The sequence below is a fragment of the Oncorhynchus keta genome, unplaced genomic scaffold (genome assembly GCF_023373465.1).
Source record: "Oncorhynchus keta strain PuntledgeMale-10-30-2019 unplaced genomic scaffold, Oket_V2 Un_contig_3823_pilon_pilon, whole genome shotgun sequence".
Classification (NCBI taxonomy): Eukaryota; Metazoa; Chordata; class Actinopteri; order Salmoniformes; family Salmonidae; genus Oncorhynchus; species Oncorhynchus keta.
This window is the reverse complement of record NW_026287448.1, coordinates 8689-30039: the sequence shown is the minus strand read 5'-3', so window position 1 is coordinate 30039 and position 21351 is coordinate 8689. Positions and strand designations below refer to the sequence as shown.

Genomic DNA, 21351 nt, shown 5'->3' with positions numbered 1-21351 from the left:
GGAACTATTTCTGTCAGGGTATATTTATAATATCTTTGTCAAGAACCAGTCAGTTCTCTGTTTGCCCTGCGAGGTGGGACAGAGAGCCTGTATATACGAAAATTGCATTTACCACTTATTGCTTAGCTAATAAAAAATACATAGTATACAATCGGTGACTCATTGTCATATTTATCCTGATACCAGATTTGAATTGACGCGACTCTAACAATGTTTATCTGTGATATGATTCCAAAATAGTAAACCTTCTGGCTGTTAAATGCAAGAATTAATGTATAACCTTTATGATAGATCATAAGCCTTATGAAAGCTCAGGCTGGAGGTCAAGCTGGTTTGTCTTTGCTACAGGCATACATGATCATATTATTTCAGTTATGGAGTATCAGATATACAATTATGTTAACTGTTTTCTCAAATGTTAGAGAGAAAACATTAGAATTTTAAAATGTAACTTTGTCACCTGACAAACAGGTTGATATCTTGTGTCTTCACAATTCCCTTAGATTCATCATCTTACGTGCTAAAGGGTCATCTCTGAGGAAGACCTGCAGGATAAGGAGGACCGAGAGGTCATGGACTTCTTGGAGGAAGATGCTTTTGATGAGAAGCTACTTGGTGAAGACGAGGACGAAGAGTATGAGACACACACACACACACAGGACAGACAGGTGAACATTGACTGGCAGAGAAACAGCTGAACTGGTTCGTGATGCTGCTGGAAGTGGCTGCTGTACATACCAAGCTGGTGGTGCATGTCGTAGAAATGTGCTGGCCTGGGCCCAGATCTGTGTAAGCTGCCATGCTAACTCCTAATGTATGATAGATGGCATGCAGTGTTACCATAGCAGTTGTCTATACATCAGTGGAGTAAGGGGAGGACCATCCTCCTCAGTGAATTTCATAAAAATGTAAATAATGAAACATAAAAAGTTATCATTTTTAGATAGAACTGTACAAAATATATTCACGTCACCAAATAATTCATGAAAATACATTATTTTGCAATGGAGGTCTACAGTAGCCTCACCAGCACTCTATAGGGTAGCACCGTGCTGTATATAGATTTTTCTACTGTATTATTGATTGTATGTTTATTTATTCCATGTGTAACTGTGTTGTTGTATGTGTCGATTTGCTTTGCTTTATCTTGGCCAGGTCGCAGTTGCAAATGAGAACTTGTTGTCAACTAGTCTACCTGGTTAAAGAAAGGTGAAATTAAAAAACATGGTGTAGCCAGAGGACAGCTAGTTTCCGTCTTCCTCTGGCTACATTGACTTCAGTACAAAACCTAGGAGGCTCGTGGTTCTCACCCCCTTCCATAGACTTACACAATAATTATAACAACTTCCAGAGGACTTCCTGCAACCAATCAGAGTTCTTGCAACATGAACTGACATGTCCACCCAATCAAAGGATCAGAGAATGAATCTAGTACTGAAAGCATAAGCTACAGATCAGAGAATGAATCTAGTACTGAAAGCATAAGCTACAGATCAGAGAATGAATCTAGTACTGAAAGCATAAGCTACAGATCAGAGAATGAATCTAGTACTGAAAGCATAAGCTACAGATCAGAGAATGAATCTAGTACTGAAAGCATAAGCTACAGATCAGAGAATGAATCTAGTACTGAAAGCATAAGCTACAGATCAGAGAATGAATCTAGTACTGAAAGCATAAGCTACAGCTAGCTTGCACTGCGGTGCATAAAATGTGGTGAGTAGTTGACTCAAAGAGAGAGAAAGAAAACAGAACAGTTTTGAACAAATAGATTTCTTAAAGAATGAAGAAGCAAGTGAGAGAGAGAGCGAGAGAGAGAAAGCTAGTTATATTTAGTATTTTTTTCACATTCACTTAGCTAGCGAATGCAGCTAGCTTGTTTAGCCTATCCAAACACCTGGCTCAAACAGAGAGGGATGCTATGTTACCTAGTTACCAAGCAAAGGAAAAAGTTGAGTAGGACAGCAGGTAGATTCGAGAATGAATTATATGATCTGGCTGCTATGAAATGTAACAGTGAAACAATATCTAACAGGTAATATCATACAATTCCACAACAAATCTAAATAAGGAATGGAATAAGAACATATAAATGTATGGATGAGCAATGTCAGAGCGGCAGATGCTAAGATGCAATAGATAATATAGAATACAGTATATACATATGAGATGAGTAATGCAAGATATGTAAACATTATTAAAATGCCATTATTAAAGTGACTAGTGTTAGAGTTGCGTAAATTCGAATCTGGTATCAGGATAAATATAACAATGAGTCACCGATTTTATACTATGTATTTTTTTATTAGCTAAGTAATAAATGGCAAATGCAACTTTCGTATATACGGGCTCACTGTAATACCACGCAGGGCAGAACAGAGAACTGACAAGACGTATGTAAAACAATATTCTTTATACTGTGATAGACAGTTCCAACCCGTCTGTTGGCCTATCACAGTAGAGACTGGGCGTGGTTTAAACTTGCTCAGCCTATTGCAGGCGCTCAGGCGGGTCCCCGCCTCTTGGCGCTTCTGTTGATAGATGTAACTGTTGCTGTGAAGAACATCCATGCGCTCATGCTCCATATCGTTATCTCGCACCTGGCTCCTGTTATCTAACAAAAGACCGCTTGTTCTGCAACCCCACGCTATGAATGTGCCCCCCAACTCATTGCACAGTTCCTGTCTTTTTTCCATCATGAGAAAGGTCCATGGCCCTGAAGCTTTTAACAATGTTTCAAGTCAGCTATGTTGCATAACACATACATACATCCACACAAGCCAACAGCAGATAATATTCAATCACATATATAGTAACGGCTATAATGTAAAACACAGGATCCAACAATCCCCCTTTTTCACACCCCCAAGGGTGTGAACAAAAATTCAGCAATGAATCATATAACAGTTACAAAGTTTAAAATACGTTCATGTCCTCCATTTGATCCCACTATGTACTAGATTGGCTACCAGCCACCTAGGAACTTAAAACCCTCATGTCAAAAGAGAACAACTGCTCATTTAAAGACAGAATAAAATAAAATTGTGTTAAATTTAAGTCCCCCTTTTGACACCCGCTAGGGTGTCACTCATTATCCTTTATTTCAGCAGTCCCAACACAGTAATATGTTAATAGCATTTCATTAAAATAATAAAACGTTTATTATTAATAAAACATTTATTTTTTATTTTTTATTACAGAAAAACAAAAAAGAAAAATCAACCAAGAAAAATAGAAGAAAAAAATCGACAAGTGATATATGCTTTTGTCTCCCCTTTTGACACCCATAAGGGTGTCACCAGTGATCCGGGTCAACAGCATCAATGTAACAGTATAACTTTAGACTGTCCCCTCGCCCATACCCGGGCGCGAACCAGGGACCCTCTGCACACATCAACAACAGTCACCCTCGAAGCATCGTTACCCATCGCTCCACAAAAGCCGCTCCCTTACTTGCAGAGTAAGGGGAACTACTACTTCAAGGTCTCAGAGCAAGTGACGTCACCGATTGAAAGGCTATTTAGCGTGCACCGCTAACTAAGCTAGCCGTTTCACATCCGTTACATATAGGATACAATTTTGGTCATGGAAAACAGAGTAAAGCAGAGCAAAGCATTATTATAAACCATCTGGTCCTCTCAGCTACTCCTATCCTGCACCAGATGGGCACCATGCCACCCAGAGACTCTAAACCTTCACAACAGGGAGAACAAACATACTGGAAAGAACTTATCATAAAACAAAAATGTAAAACAAGGAACTGTGGTGGTGTAATATTTATTCTACTACCTCACCCACAGCATACCATGTGTCATCCTCAGTCAGTCCCATCCTCCCCTGAAAGCATGATTCATTTACATTACATTTGTACATTTAAGTCATTTAGCAGACGCTCTTATCCAGAGCGACTTACAAATTGGTGCATTCACCTTATGACATCCAGTGGAACAGCCACTTTACAATAGTGCATCTAAATCTTTTAAGGGGGGGGGTGAGAAGGATTACTTTATCCTATCCTAGGTATTCCTTAAAGAGGTGGGGTTTCAGGTGTCTCCGGGAGGTGGTGATTGACTCCGCTGTCCTTCAGTATCAGCATCTCCAACTGGAGCGTCAACCAAAGGCATCATCATGCCTGAAGCCTTCACCACCTCTGTAACAGACTTCTTAAAACACGGTATGATGCATGGAAACAACATTGATTCAACCAGTTTTTGCCCAGTGGGTTGTTTAGTCATGTTACCTAGCTAGCTAACAACCTGGTAATGTAGAATAGTGAAAATTCACTTCGTCTGAGGATGACAGAATTAGTGTAGGGTTCTATGACCCTACTATGATATACCATCTGACTCCATTATCATGTGAACACTATGGGCCCATTATCGGATCCAGTGGGTATTGCCAAGGTTGCAAGCCTTGCATCACCCCTCGGAATACTATAAGATGCACGTGTGTAGGTTTACCATTCTGCAAGGCGAAGGGACAAGGAGCTAATATCTTGCAATCGATGTACTAGCATTACATTATTGAGTTAACCTTAGCTCAGAGATGCACAGTTAGAGAGAGAGCATATATGCTATGTATATTGTGAATACCATTTACCATTAGACATTCCACCAAATGATAATTCAAGGAATATTACTCAAATGTGAGGACTACGGTTTGTATCTATTTGAAAGTAATCCGATTTATTACAGTTACGCAATAAGAATACAATTAGCAAATGGTACATACCAGTAATCTTCACGATAAAGAGAATACAAAATATCTTAAGTCTTAACAGCGTAGAAAAATACATAGCATAGTACTATAAAACATACCAAAATACATAGCATAGTACTATAAAACATATCAAAGTTCATAGCATAGTACTATAAAACATACCAAAATAAATAGCCCATTATGAACTCTTGAAACAATCCAAACATGACAATTTCATTCACACAGTAACATTCATTTAGTCGATTCAAGTTTCATCAGTCTTTACATCTTATCCTGGCGTCAGTGACCCCCAGGACATCCATGGGAACGTGTTTTCATCGAGATTGTTTGACCCCTGAGATTGCCACAGATAAGGTGTTTGACCCCTGAGATTGCCACAGATAAGGTGTTTGACCCCTGTAATAGCCCCCAGATGGTCTGTTATTCAGACAATACCATAAATCGGGATTGAGTCATCATGCTGGGCCTCGGCACCAGCAAGTTCCCGTCTGGATTACTGCAACTCGCTGTTGGCTGGGCTCCCTGCCTGTGCCATTAAACCCCTACAACTCATCCAGAACGCCGCAGCCCGTCTGGTGTTCAACCTTCCCAAGTTCTCTCACGTCACCCCGCTCCTCCGCTCTCTCCACTGGCTTCCAGTTGAAGCTCGCATCCGCTACAAGACCATGGTGCTTGCCTACGGAGCTGTGAGGGGAACGGCACCTCAGTACCTCCAGGCTCTGATCAGGCCCTACACCCAAACAAGGGCACTGCGTTCATCCACCTCTGGCCTGCTCGCCTCCCTACCACTGAGGAAGTACAGTTCCCGCTCAGCCCAGTCAAAACTGTTCGCTGCTCTGGCCCCCAATGGTGGAACAAACTCCCCCACGACGCCAGGACAGCGGAGTCAATCACCACCTTCCGGAGACACCTGAAACCCCACCTCTTTAAGGAATACCTAGGATAGGATAAAGTAATCCTTCTCACCCCCCTTAAAAGATTTAGATGCACTATTGTAAAGTGGCTGTTCCACTGGATGTCATAAGGTGAATGCATCAATTTGTAAGTCGCTCTGGATAAGAGCGTCTGCTAAATGACTTAAATGTAAATGTAAATGCAAGTTGCTAGACGCATCTTCATCACTGACCATCATCGTTCGCATTATTTTTGACTACATTACGTTGACCAGTAGGCTATGCAGGAACTTGGATGGCACAGGAAGAATGGAAAATGGATAGATATGCAGAGGTGTTTCAAAGGTAGGATGCATAGTCCTAATCAATTGAATTCTTAGCTCAAACATATTGAAATAAATATAGTTAAATCTCTACTGAAGAATACACACATACTTGATATTTATTTAAATATCATTGTTAAACGCAAATAAATAATTTAATGCCAGAATTCTAAATGGTTGATCTCACATTGAGAACCAAAGGAGAAATATAAAATGATGAATGAGTAAACAATGAGGACAGTGAGATAGATACAGAAACAGATCAAGTCCACTTTGTTGGCAAAGCGATGGTGTATAGCATTTTTCTGGTCTTGTGCAGCCATTTTGTTGAGAAACTTCACCACCTTCTGGAGGGCTGTATTCTTCTCTTCCTCTGAGGCTTTAATATCAGACAAAGTAAATGAGAGGAAAAAGGGATTACATGATTAACATAACATTATTATTATTGTGGACATGCGAGAACTATGCTGGGTAAGACGTCAACTGCAGCTAGAGAGTAAGAATGGTTGTTCATTAACAAAATACCTCGACTTGTTTATGGTGATGATTTTATTTGTTTTACCCTAAAAGTGCCAATTTATTTTGCCCCCTAAAAGTGCCAATTTATTTTGCCCCCTAAAAGTGCCAACAGGTGTCATATTTGACCACAAATTGGAAATGATGGCAACAAAAAAAAAACTGTCAAACAGTAACACTGTCAGTAAATGGTTTAAATTCCCCCTATAAGCATATATTTAAATGGGGTACCCCTTAATGTAGACTGGTTGCAATAAAGTCATTATGACATCATGGTCAGGTTATAAATGGTTGCATAAAGACTAGGGTAAAGACATAAAGACTAGGGTAAAGACATAAAGACTAGGGTAAAGACATACAGACTAGGGTAAAGACATAAGACTAGGGTAAAGACATAAACTAGGGTAAAGACATAAAGACTAGGGTAAAGACATAAAGACTAGGGTAAAGACATAAAGACTAGGGTAAAGACATAAAGACTAGGGTAAAGACATAAAGACTAGGGTAAAGACATAAAGACTAGGGTAAAGACATAAAGACTAGGGTAAAGACATAAAGACTAGGGTAAAGACATAAACTAGGGTAAAGACATAAAGACTAGGGTAAAGACATAAGACTAGGGTAAAGACATAAAGACTAGGGTAAAGACATAAAGACTAGGGTAAAGACATAAGACTAGGGTAAAGACATAAAGACTAGGGTAAAGACATACAGACTAGGGTAAAGACATACAGACTAGGGTAAAGACATAAAGACTAGGGTAAAGACATAAAGACTAGGGTAAAGACATAAAGACTAGGGTAAAGACATAAAGACTAGGGTAAAGACATAAAGACTAGGGTAAAGACAAAGACTAGGGTAAAGACATAAAGACTAGGGTAAAGACATAAAGACTAGGGTAAAGACATAAAGACTAGGGTAAAGACATACAGACTAGGGTAAAGACATAAAGACTAGGGTAAAGACATAAAGACTAGGGTAAAGACATAAACTAGAGGTAAAGACATAGACTAGGTAAAGACTAAAGACTAGGGTAAAGACATAAAGACTAGGGTAAAGACTAGGGTAAAGACATAAAGACTAGGGTAAAGACATAAAGACTAGGGTAAAGACATAAAGACTAGGGTAAAGACAAAGACTAGGGTAAAGACAAAGACATAAAGACTAGGGTAAAGACATACAGACTAGGGTAAAGACAAAGACTAAGGTAAAGACAAAGACTAGGGCTGTCAACAATTAACTGGGGGGAAAATACATTCCAAAGTGAGCTGTAGTTTTAGGATTTTTAAATACAAAGAAACATTAAGAACATTGACATCTTGATTCTGTCTAATGTAACATTATTTCATCTCAATGTCCACTTATTTTTACACGGTATTGTACATTTTTGCGGTATAGATTATGTATTTGATGTTTTCAGTGTATTCAACACTTTCACACAATGCGATTAATAGTAAATAAATAAAATATTGTGCACTAAAATGATAACGTTAACTTGAGTTAACTCTGGCAGCCCTAATAAGGAGGTTTGGTAACGTCTTCTTTGACAACCAGATAAAAATATACCTTGCTCTGTGGGTAACTGAGATGACAGAAGAATGAAAAGTTTACCCTCTTCATTGTCTGTGTCTTTAAGCAGTGAGTCTTTGGACTTGGAGAGGCTGCAGGGCCAGAGAGTGCCACACTTAGCCAGGCGTGTGAGCACCATAGACTGCAACGTGCTCAACACCAGGATGACCAAACAGAAACAGAAGTGCTTTCCTATGGAGAACAACGAGAGAGATGTGTGAGTGTTACATGGTGGCAGAGAGGTCCTGTATACATGAAACCGACATCAGTGTGCTGCTACCAGTATATCTTTCTTTACTGTCCCTGTAACATACCGGGCTGGAAATAGTGAAACTCTGCTCGCAAACACACATCAGCCGTCCACCTTGACACCGTACCAAACAATTGAGCTATAGAAAAATATCAAATTTGATAGCTCCCTTGGCAACATTTCAAGCTAGCTGTGGAGTGAGCTTTCTGCACATTCTTAAAGGGCTGCTGAACTTCCTGATTTGGCCTCGTTTTAGATTTGTCTCAATATGAAATGCTAGCGGTCGTGATTGAAGCCAAACAAAAGTTGTCTTTGGGTTTGTGGTTTCACCCCACCTGAGTGACTCGCCATATCAAGATGATCATCTAATTCAGTTCTGTGTGAAGGCTAAAGTAGAAAAGAGGCGGCGAATAGAAACTCTTATCGACCATATGTTTTGCCAAACTGGGGGGAGCTGGCTAGCCTGTCTAACCTTAGGCTAGCCTGTCTAACCTTAGGCTAGCCTGTCTAACCTTAGGCTAGCCTGTCTAACCTTAGGCTAGCACATAGTTCTCTGTCAAATCAAAAGTATGCCAAGATGGCAAGAACCAGTGTCTGGAATGTTTCATGTGATACTCGTTCTACATAACCTTGCTGCGAATGAACCTTGCAACATAGTTTCAAAGCTTCATCATGTGATGTAAATACATGTTACCGTGGAAACGATATCAACTACTGCGAGTCGAATGCCTGCGGTCTTCAATCAGCTCAGCGGTCCTACAACACATTGTGTTTTGTGACAAAACTGCACATTTTAGAGTGGCCTTTTATTGTCCCCCAGCACAAGGTGCACCTGTGGAATTATGTTGTTTAATCAGCTTCTTTATATGCCACACCTGTCAGGTGGATGGATTATCTTGGCAAAGGAGAAATGCTCACTAACAGGGATGTAAACAAATGTGTGCATAACATTTGAGAGAAATAAGCTTTTTGTGCATATGGAACGTTTCTGGGATCTTTTATTTCAGCTCATGAAACATGGGACCAACACTTTACATGTTGTGTTTTATATTTTTGTTCAGTATAGAACATCACAGGTTGTACTGTGCATGCCTGGCAGTGTGTTTATGAACTTGACATAACGTCATTAGATACTGTAGATATCAGCATATCGCCACATCTCCCCCTGAAGCAAGACGGCTGATCCCATAATGGTCTGAGACGAGCCACCCGGACAGCTGATGAAACTGTGGGTTTGCACAACCGAAGAATTTCTGCACAAGCTGTCAGAACCAGTCTCAGGGAAGCGCATCTGCCTGCTCGTTGTCTTTACCAGGGTCTTAACCTGACGGGCGTCGTAACAGACTTCATAGGGAAAATCCTATACCTTCGATGGCCACTGGCACACTGGAGAAGTGTGCTCTTCATGGATTAATCCTGGTTTCAGCTGTACCGGGCAGATGGCAGACAGCGTGTTTGGCGTTGTGTGGGTGAGCGGTTTGCAACGTTGTGAACAGAGTGTCCCATGGTGGAGGTGGGGTTATGGTATGGGCAGTCATAAGCTACGGACAACAAACACAATTGCATTTTATCGATGGTCATTTGAAATCAGAGTTACCGTGACGAGATCCTGAGGCCCATTGTCGTGCCATTCATCCGCCGCCATCACCATGTTTCAGAATGATAATATACTGCCCCATGTCGCAAGAATCTGTACTCAATTCCTGGAAGCTGAACATTTCCCAGTTCTTCCATGGCCTGCAAACTCACCAGACATGGCACCCATTGAGCATGTTTGGTATGCTCTGGATCAACGTGTGTTCCAGCAGCATGTTCCAGTTCCCGCCAATATCCAGCAACTTTGCACAACCATTGAAGAGGAGTGGGACAAAATTCCTCAGGCCACAAGCAACAGCCTGGTCACCTCTATGTGAAGGAGTGTTGCACTGCATGAGGCAAATAGTGGTCACACCAGATACTGACTGGTTTTCTGATCCAAGTATCTGTGACCAACAGATGCATATCTGTATTCCCAGTCATGTAAATTCCATAGATTAGGGCCTAATGAATTTATTTCAATTGACTGATTTCATGCAAAACAAACTTGCCCACTCTTCCACAAACAACCTGGGCAAAAGGGGACATGAATTGATGACATGATTGGAATCCAAACCCAACCTTAATTTACGCTGTGACACACTTTGGTACCAAATTCAGTTTTGGAAGAGGCTGATTTTATGACAAAAATGTCCCTTTTTACACTTTGTAGTTAATTTTTACAATAGAATAAATGTTTCTGAGCTTTTTTGGCGCAGTCGCTCTAACTCCGATACATACACACCGTTTATAACCAAATGCTGTTTCATTCTGGTGCATTACACACAGGACACTCACGGATGATGGGGCTGCACTGGCCTCCTCCAGGCAGACGGTCCTTGAGGATGTTGAGGAACATGATGAAGCTGAGAACCAGTTTAACCTTGAAGGGGATGCGCTTGCTCTCTCCCAGCGGCAGGGCGAAGCTGCCCACATCAGCCAAGATGATTAGTATACTGGGCAGGACCAGGGACAGAAACGGGTTTTCGGACCGCATTTTCAGCGACACCTGTGAAGACAGACAGATAAGCCGGCTAAGGAGTATTGGTGTCTCTGGGGTGTCTTTGGCCTGGTTTGCTAACTACCTCAGAGTGCAGTGTTTAAAGTCAGAAAATCTGCTGTCTCAGCTACTGCCTGTCACCAAGGGAGTACCCCAAGTCTCAATCCTAGGCCCCACACTCTTCTCAATTTGCATCAACATAGCTCAGGCAGTAGGAAGCTCTCTCATCCATTTATATGCAGATGATAGTCTTATAGTCAGCTGGCCCCTCCCAGGAGTTTGTGTTAAATGCTCTACAACAAAGCTTTCTTAGTGTCCAGCAAGCTTTCTCTACCCTTAACCTTGTTCTGAATACCTTCAAAACAAAGGTCATGTTGTTTGGTAAGAAGAATGCCCCTCTCCCCACAGGTGTGTTTACTACCTCTGAGGGGTTAGAGCTTGAGGTAGTCACCTCATACAAGCATTTGGGAGTATGGCTAGACGGTACACTGTCCTTCTCTCAGCACATATCAAAGCTGCAGGCTAAAGTTAAATCTAGACTTGGTTTCTTCTACCGTAATCACTCCTCTTTCACCCCAGCTGCCAAACTAACCCTGATTCAGATGACCATCCTACCCATGCTAGATTACGGAGACATCATTTATAGATCGGTAGGTAAGGGTTCTCTTGAGCGTCTAGATGTTCATTACCATTCGGCCATCAGATTTGCCTTATAGGACACATCACTGCGCTCTATACTCCTCTGTAAACTGGTCATCTCTGTATACCCATGGCAAGACCCACTAGTTGATGCTTATTTATAAAACCCTCTTAGGCCTCACTCCCCCCAGTCTGAGATATCTACTGCAGCCCTCATCCTCCACATACAACACCTGTTCTGCCAATCACATTCTGTTAAAGGTCCCCAAAGCACAAACATCCCTGGGTCGCTCGTCTTTTCAGTTCCCTGCAGCTAGTGGCCGGAACGAGCTGCAACAATCACTCAAACTGGACAGTTTTATCTCAATCTCTTCATTCAAAGACTCAATCATGGACACTCTTACTGACAGTTGTGGCTGCTTTGCATGATGTATTGTTGTCTGTACCTTCTTGCCCTTTGTGCTGTTGTCTGTGCCCAATAATGTTTGTACCATGTTTTGTGTTGCTACCATGCTGTGTTGTCATGTGTTGCTACCATGTTGTTGTCATGTTGTGTTGCTACCATGTTGTGTTGTCATGTGTTGCTACCATGTTGTTGTCATGTTGTGTTGCTACCATGTTGTTGTCATGTGTTGCTACCATGCTGTGTTGTCATGTTGTGTTGCTACCATGCTGTGTTGTCATGTGTTGCTACCATGTTGTTGTCATGTTGTGTTGCTACCATGTTGTTGTCATGTTGTGTTGCTACCATGATGTTGTGTTGCTACCATGTTGTTGTCATGTTGTGTTGCTACCATGCTGTGTTTGTACATGTTGTTGTCATGTTGTGTGCTACCATGTTGTTGTCATGTTGTGTTGCTACCATGTTGTTGTCATGTTGTGTTGCTACCATGTTGTTGTCATGTTGTGTTGCTACCATGTTGTTGTCATGTGTGTTGTCATTTGTTGTCATGTTGTGTTGCTACCATGCTGTTGTCATGTGTTGCTGGCTTGCTATGTTTTTGTCTTAGGTCTCTCTATATGTAGTGTTGTGTTTTTGACCTAATATATAATTTATTTATTTTATCTCAGCCCCCGTCCACGCAGGAGGCCTTTTGCCTTTTGGTAGGCCGTCATTGTAAATAAGAATTTGTTCTAAACTGACTTGCCTAGTTAAATAAAGTTTAAATAAATAAAATAAAAAGCCAGGCAGAAATAATTTGTTTTGAATAAGTGTATTGTCTTTTGAGTGTAAATGTTTAAGCTTTGCCCATAAAAATAAGAATAAGGTATCTTTACATGTCCCACATAAATAAAATACAACTGAAATCACCAGGAACACTCACTAACCCATAGATAAAGATACTTTACTCTACATGTCACATAAACTACTGAAATCACCAGGAACACTCACTAACCCATAGATAAAGATACTTTACTCTACATGTCACATAAACTACTGAAATCACCAGGAACACTCACTAACCCATAGATAAAGATACTTTACTCTACATGTCACATAAACTACTGAAATCACCAGGAACACTCACTAACCCATAGATAAAGATACTTTACTCTACATGTCACATAAACTACTGAAATCACCAGGAACACTCACTAACCCATAGATAAAGATACTTTACTCTACATGTCACATAAACTACTGAAATCACCAGGAACACTCACTAACCCATAGATAAAGATACTTTACTCTACATGTCACATAAACTACTGAAATCATCACTAACCCATAGATAAAGATACTTTACTCTATAAAAACTACTGAAATCACCAGGAACACTCACTAACCCATAGATAAAGATACTTTACTCTACATATCACATAAACTACTGAAATCACCAGGAACACTCACTAACCCATAGATAGTTGCGATCATCTCTGCCTCCTTTAGTGTTGAGTTCCACCTCCTCGGTTAGCCAGTCCCCACGGTTTGCGCTAGTTGTGCTCACTTTCCCAAAGTCCAGGAACATGCCACATCCTGGAAAAGCAGATATTTGATACCAGTTCTCTCACTCAAAGATCATACCATAGTTTATAACAAAAAAAAATGTTTTATATCAATAGGCATTAGGGGTGTAACGGTCCACAACATATTTGCTTTCGTTCATTCCTTGATTTTAGGCTCTTTGTTCGGTTTTAGCTTGGTTCTCAGGAGGGGATGGAAAAACTACCACAAATAAAAAAATGATTTTGTAAAATTGACATTGACAATTGCATGATTTCCCCTTTCACTCGCATAGATTTTTTGTTAGCGGTGGCTAAAGTTTGTAGTGGCTGTTCAGAGAAAACCGAACCATGGATTACAGTTTCTCCTTGCCCAGACTACTTTTAGGGTGAGGAACCATCTAACATCAAGTTGTAAAATCCAGAACATCCGCTTTGAGGCTAGGCGAAAGCTTACCATTTACCCACGCATTTGTCTATTTCACACTACCACCTTGAACTAGGCTATACAACCAATTAGAGCTTATGTTGTTAATATAATTATGATTTGTCATTAACTTATGAATTAACATGATTTAATTTGGGAGATAACTTTAGTTAAAGATGGAATCTTTAGAAGGGGACAACAAAACGTTTTAAGGTCTTTGATAGGCGGATGCAGAATTTGTTACAGGAAATAATCATTGCCATCTGATTAGTATATGGATAAATCTGCCAGGTTATGTCATGGGAACAGTTAACATACAGCCTTTGATCACATGCAACTACATCAACAATTTTAATAGTCTGATGCTTAAACTTTTACATTTTTTTTACGTTCTTAAGTATGGCCCCACTGTGTCCAGCCCACTAACAAGCACCAACTGAAATGCTAGACAGTCAGGATGCATAGAAAATTCCAAAGATGACAAACTGAAATGCATTATATACTATATTGCATTAGGCTATACAGACAACTATTGTTTTGGTTTGTTGTTTTTGGTTAGTAAGAGCTTTGGTAAATAATGGTGTGCAAGAGCCATTTAGCAGACTAAATGAGGTTTGAAATTATGCACTTACCACTAATTGCCCACACATTAAGGGCGATGGCACAGAAATCTGAAGCGAAGGGGTAGTTGTACAGATTGACTTCACAGCCCACCACAGTGTTCATGATGACCATGTGCTCTATAGTCCCGTTGCTGTGCACCAGCAAGTCCTTGTTGCTGTGCTTCATCGTTGTTTGCACTCTTTAGACATGAGAGGTTGAGGACAGACAACTGAGGGTTGATCTACTAAAACTGTCACAACTAAACATTTGGCCACTTAAAACATATTAGTACGGTCTCTAATTCTGTCCATGTTTCACTCGCTATTTAGAAGATTACACATAAATTGACTTATAAAATCTAAATGAAAAATTATAATGAAACATAACATAAGTTATTGTATTCTGTTGTAAGTGGACTCACCCATTAGTCACATGGAGTTCAGGAGTCCAGATTTTGCTGACAGGCAGGACCACCATATCATGATGATAGACTGATGTGTTCCATGATAAATCAGGGTCTTCCCAAGACTGTTGTATAATCATAATGAGTGGTATTACAAGATGGCACATTTACTTGAATGTCTCCCTGGATGTTTTGTGCCTCTACACTCTTAGAATAAGGGGTTCCAAAAGGGATCTTCAGCTGTCCTCATAGGAAAACTCTTTTTGGTTCCAGGTCAAACCCTCTGTGGAAAGGATTCTACATTGAACCCAAAAGGGTTCTACCTGGAATCAAATAGGGTTCTTCAAAAGGTTCTCCTATGAAGACAGCCGGAGAACCATTTTAGGTTATAGCACCTTTTTTTTTTTTTCCTAAGAGGGTACTTACCAGCGGGACTTCCAGACGACTCTCGAAGCGGAGGTTTTTTGTATCCTTATTAGGAAGAGGATAATTCATCACATATTGATAGAAATGTCAATATGGTATCTCTGAAACTCATCACATTGTAGAAAACTCAATGGAAAGGAAAGGGACTTACGACAGACAGCGTTTCGTACATGATTGACGGCACACTGATAATTGAGATGCACCGTGGAGACTGTGGCTGACTCAGAGCTTCTTTCGCAATCAGCATGCTGGCCAGACATCGACGGGTCAAACAGGATGGTGTGGTTGCACTGGATGAAGTGGCTGTGTTGGCTGGTTGGGATGCACTGGCTGTATTAGATAGTGGTTGGATAGTAGTAATTGCTGCGTTGGATAGAGTGCCTGATGCAGACACTGTGGAACCAGAGACAGGTATTTAATTTAAGAATATAATATTGGATTTATATAGCGCTTTTCTAGGAACCAAAGAGGCTTTTCAATAGTTCAACATAGTACAATAAATGACTTACACAGTCTAAATGAAATGGGATAAGGTTGTTGCATGTCTTCAAAGTAGTGACTGTAGTAGTGACTCAAAGTAGTCACTGTGAAAAGTGATCATGCTCTCTATATATTGCACTGTATCTAAACCTGATACTCTTATCAGTAGTCCATTATCAGTTACGTTCTGAGAACAACATTTTTAGAGCTTGGTAAGTGCTTGATTGTCCTGTGGTTATTTTGCATACAACCTTCCCACAACTTTTCTGGGAATGGTGCAGGATAGTTGCTTGGATTTGGAACGTTCTGAGAAAGTAATACAATTTTTTTTAAATACAAGAAAACTTTCTATAAAAACCACAAGAAAATTGTTGTAATGAAAATGTTTGAAGACTGTTATGTAAAAACATATAGATTTTGTTCTCAGCATCAACAAAACTCTATCCTCTACCTTGTAAAGTGTGTTCAGGTTGGTCGCGCCCACTAATTGGCCACACCTGATCTTAATGAGTGCTTGGTACCTTTGAAATGGGGTCTGTTACGTGAGTAAAAAATATGTGCATCCTCATCCCAAGAATAATTTATTTTTGTTTTTGTCTATTTTCAATGGATAAAATCTCAGAACATTAACAACTTCATAGTTCAGAACAATATAACGATATAAAAGAAAATGAAACATCATTTACAAGAAGCAATATTACTCCCTAAAAATACAACCCTATGGAACAATCATTGAATAGCTTTTCAGAATTCTCCGATAAATTGGTCCATATGAAAATCTAAAAGAATGGAAATCATAAAATGATTTGATTTGATAAAATTACTTGGTAACAGGAAACATATTTATTTCCATGGCAGAATTCAAACGCAATTTTGGACTGACCAATGTAGATATTTTCAAATACCTGCAACTTAAAAGTTACATATCACAAAATTTAGATTTGAAATCTTTTGGACATCAGAGCAACCCTGAGGAAATCTATATGAGTTTAAAAAATGATGTTCATATGATATACTAAACCTTGGATAGAGCATATCCAACTGGCAATCTCTTAAAATATATATATATATAAACTATTGGAACCAAGGCTTCAAAAATAACTGATTTTGGCACAAGATAGAGGGAATGTTGGAGCTTAATTAACGAAATTACAGTTAATCAAAATGTATGCTTAATCCAGTATAAACTAAAGTATATAATTTATTATACAAGAGAAAAATGACACAAATTCAGTCATTTCTTAAGTGTAAAACTAACAATGACTCAATAATCCCTGCTTTCTGGGAATGCTATAAAGTCCAAAAGTTATGGGCGGAGCTGGAGTTGGCTGTCAGAAGTATTACAATGTAAACTTACTTTTAATTTGTCTGTCTGCATATTTAATCAAATACATTCGATATTATAATTAAAAAATAACTCCCAGGAAAATGTTCAAGGAACCAGAGTAAAACGTTATCAGAACCTTCCTGCAACCTAAAAATAAATGTTCTCAGAACAGATAACATTTTCACTTCTGCTCTCAGAATGTTTAAAAAACGTTAAGTTTTACCAGTCAGGAAACGTATGGCTGTGTTCCCACAACCAATGTAAAACCAAAAACATACGTTCCCACAACTTCCAAGGAACCAAATGTGCTAGCTGGGTTATATTTATTAGATTTTCATTGGACATGTTTCTTTTTCATGACTTTAATAATATCATCTGTTTGTGACAAGAAATGAAAATGAATATTGCAGTTTGGAATCGCTTTTTCCTGTGTTTCACACTTTTTACACTTTTTACTTCATATCTGCCAATAGGAACAAAGATTACATTATTCTAGCACAATTCGCGCCTGTTTTAAGAAGAGTAAAATGGAGCCCAATGTCTTACCTGTTAGCAAGAATAGGGAGAAGAGACAACATTTCAGCACACTGTGGTCCATGGGTCTCATCCCTGCACGTCCTCCTGTCACAAAGCACATACTGTAGAGTCAGCACACACAGTCTTAGTATAAATTAAGACAAGTTTCCTCTAATGAAACTGTTAGAAGGACTGAAAACCAACCTTTAGATGCTCAGTGATCACCACTTGCCTTCTCCTTTCCTCTCAAGCCAAAGCCTCACTAGGAATAACCCTTATAAAGGCTGCTCTTTAACATGTTGCTGCCCCAGTCTTCCACAGCCACACACACCCCCACAAACTGTCTACATTAGAATATTATCCTCGATATTGTACAGGATGTGCTTGACCATAATCCCCAAATAATTAGTTTTTAAATGAACCTCCCAGGATTCATTTCACCATCTTGTGTAAACAACAACCACAACAGACAGGTAATTACTAATTACTGTGACTAGGCAGAAGTGGATATACTGCACCTCCACCTGCCTCTAAACCCTGTAGTTGGCTATATGTTTCACTGGACCTCAATAGGACCGTAGGCTGTTATCATATTGTTGAGCATACAGACTTCATACAGACAATAATACAAAAGGGATTGAGTTGGTTTATTTGAAATGTCATCATGCATGGGCACCAGACAGCATTGTGGTTTCAGTTGTGCTGTCTCCTCTCTGGGTAATGGAGAAAGGTTGCTATCTACTCACTAGTGGTTCATGAAGCAACTTGTTTTGACAGCTGGTTGTGGACTAGTAACCTGTAACTTAACCGTTTAGTGTGAACATTTACTGCAAGATCCATTCAGAATCAGCAAATTACTTAAGGGTCAGTGTTTCGCAAAATATTTGACCAAGACCCCGTGGTCTGAAACCATTAGGAATTGTATGTGTGTGTGTGTATGTGTATGTGTGTGTGTGTATGTGTATGTACAATACCAGTTAAACGTTTGGACTCATTCAAGGGTTTTTCTTCATTTGGACTATTGTCTACATTGTCAGAGGAAGGCCCTAACGATTGTCATAGTCATAGACTGTTCTCTCTACTACCGCCTGGCAAGTGGTACCGGAGTACCAAGTCTAGGACAAAAAGGCTTCTCAGTTTTTACCCCCAAGCCATAAGACTCCTGAACAGGTAACCAAATGGTTACCCAGACTATTTGCATTGTGTGCCCCCCCATCCCAACCCCTCTTTTACACTGCTGCTACTCTGTTGATCATATATACAAAGTCACTTTAACTATACATTCATGTACCTACTAACTCAATTGGCCTGACCAACCAGTGCTCCCACACATTGTCTAACCGGGCTATCTGCATTGTGTCCAGCAACCCACCAACCAACCCCTCTTTTTACACTACTGCTACTCTCAGATCATATGCATACTCACTTCAACCATACAGGTACATACTACCTCAATAAGCCTGACCAACCGGTGCCTGTATATTGCCTTGCTACTGTTATTTTCAAATGTCTTTTTACTGTTTTATTTCCTTACACACACACCTTTTTTTCGCACTATTGGTTAGAGCCCATAAGTAAACATTTCACCTGTTGTAAACGGCGCACGTGACAAATAAACTTTGATTTGTAGAATAATACTGAATACACCAAAACTATGAAATACAACATATGGAATCATGTAGTAAACAAACTATTTAAATAAATCAAAATGTATTTTATATTTGCAATTCTTCAAAGTAGCCACCCTTTGCGTTGATGACAGCTTTGCACGCTCTTGGCATTCTCTCAACCAGCTTCATGAGGTAGTCACCTGGAATTTCAATTAACAAGTGTGCCTTGTTAAAGGTTAATCTGTTGAATTTCTTTCCTTAATGCTTAGAGATGAAGTGCAGATCCAGCGAAGCTTGGATGAGTTGTAGGAAACCAGTTATGGAGGCTGAGGTTGGAGTGAGCTGGGTTGGGACAGGGTAAACAGGTCTGGAGGGGAATCCAAGGAAGTGATGAGTTGAATCCAGAACAGGGTAGCGAGATGTGGAACAGGAGACAGGAACCAGAGTTAGAGCGGCAAAACTGCAGTGAGAAGAGAAACCGTGTCAGGCAAGGAAATAGGCACAGCAGGATACAGGATCTTAAATCACAACAAATAGCTAGCCACATGGCCAACTGAACAGAGACTACAATCTGGCAGAGTGGAAGTGGCAGGACTGAGTATTTGTAGAGGTCTTGATTATGGAACGGGTTGCAGCTGGTGGGGAACTGCTCTGAGTCTAGCACACCTGTCTCCAACCACACAATCACACACAGAGAGAGAAGAAGAGGGTGAGGGAGAGGACTGGGGGAAAGGCTGCAGGTCAAGGAGACACCGGTTGTCCACTAGGGGGTGTAGCAGGAGCAGATGTGACAGTATCATTCTGTGTGCTGCATTCCACTGGGTATATTAAGCCATCGAAGTCCTCCGGGGTGAAATGAGCAACGCATACAGTAGATGTGAGCACGGTTCCCTTACTCCAATATGTTCGCTTCAACCCGACAAACCAGTCCCACTTCAAAACTAGCTTCTCATTTTCGTGCCACAAATGAATCGTAACCCTGACCTGAATCAGTCAGAGGTGTCCATCACACTGCCAAATACAGTACAAATTGGTTGGGCCTGAACCATCCCCTCTCCAGGCCAGTTCCTCTGAAGCTATTGCTACTGAAATACCACTGTTACACATACAGTAGTAGATGTGTCAGGGTTTGGGCAGAGATAAACTCAACTCACTTGGTATATCCTCTCTGACCGATTTTATAAACAAATATAAAAAAATTTATTGTAAATGGATTGATTAATCAGGGCCTTGTGCTGAGCAGTGCTTTACAGGAATGACAATTAGCTTTCCATGTGTACACTAAATGGTGAGGAAACCTAACCTGTTTGATTATTCAAGATCAAACCCAGCGTCTTATTTACACTTGGGTCATTCTTGAATTACAGTGGAATTTGGGTCCCTTCCATGAAAAACACTTTAAAATGACAAATAGTTACACATCATAACTGTTTTTGTTTATATCAAACTGTTTATTAATGACCTAATGCAAGTCCTTTATACTGCACAACTGTATGTGTATGCATTGTTTTAAAAGCTCAGGGTCTGCAAATATCCTTGTTCCAGTATTGATGTGTAGAGTTGTAGTGATGTTCTGGCGATTTAGAGATATCTCTTATTTTTTTAGGCTAAAATATTTAATATATTGTATAGATCAATAAAAATGAAAGAAGGCTATTAAAAAAACATTATTTTTACTAGTATAATGTGTATCCCTCAGTTTTATGTCATTGGTGCTACTACCTTGAAAATCACTGATTCCCAAAGATACAGTGTACAAGGACCTTGTTCATTCTCACCAGTGGCAGACTGTTATCAGGGGAGGGGTCTATATTACATATCATTATGAGTTCACCATTTTAGTATGTCATTAATGTGGTGGGTCTTAACACTAAGTTTCACATGATGTTAATCCATTTAAAGGAAATAACATGGTGAGCAATATTCACATGATGTTGGTCCATTTAAAGGAAATAACATGGTGAGCAATATTCACATGATGTTGGTCCATTTAAAGGAAATAACATGGTGAGCAATATTCACATGATGTTGGTCCATTTAAAGGAAATAACATGGTGAGCAATATTCACATGATGTTGGTCCATTTAAAGGAAATAACATGGTGAGCAATATTCACATGATGTTGGTCCAT

The 21351-nt window shown here is 39.9% G+C and overlaps 1 protein-coding gene across 1 annotated transcript; it reads right to left on the bottom strand.

Annotated features, from left to right (window-relative positions):
- Positions 1 to 5698: 5698 nt before the first annotated feature.
- On the bottom strand, positions 5699 to 16252 carry LOC118383826 (5-hydroxytryptamine receptor 3A-like). The gene is made up of 10 exons (XM_052508656.1): positions 16219 to 16252; positions 16019 to 16073; positions 15439 to 15680; positions 15288 to 15332; positions 14880 to 14986; positions 14488 to 14657; positions 13341 to 13462; positions 10644 to 10854; positions 8063 to 8212; positions 5699 to 6314 (listed from the first exon to the last, which is right to left on the bottom strand). Exons 3-10 carry the CDS (start codon positions 15532 to 15534, stop codon positions 6091 to 6093), a joined length of 1125 nt encoding a protein of 374 aa, XP_052364616.1. The 5' UTR covers positions 15535 to 15680; positions 16019 to 16073; positions 16219 to 16252; the 3' UTR covers positions 5699 to 6090.
- Positions 16253 to 21351: the final 5099 nt, after the last annotated feature.

Bases quoted from the DNA above. Each gene is read 5' to 3' on its own strand.
- LOC118383826 (XM_052508656.1), bottom strand. From the start codon at position 15,534: ATGCTGATTGCGAAAGAAGCTCTGAGTCAGCCACAGTCTCCACGGTGC. The intron at 14,987-15,287 runs GTAAGTACCCTC...ATTATACAACAG, and splicing joins GTCGTCTGGAAGTCCCGCTG to TCTTGGGAAGACCCTGATTT. The intron at 13,463-14,487 runs GTAAGTGCATAA...CTGCTTTTCCAG, and splicing joins TAATGTGTGGGCAATTAGTG to GATGTGGCATGTTCCTGGAC.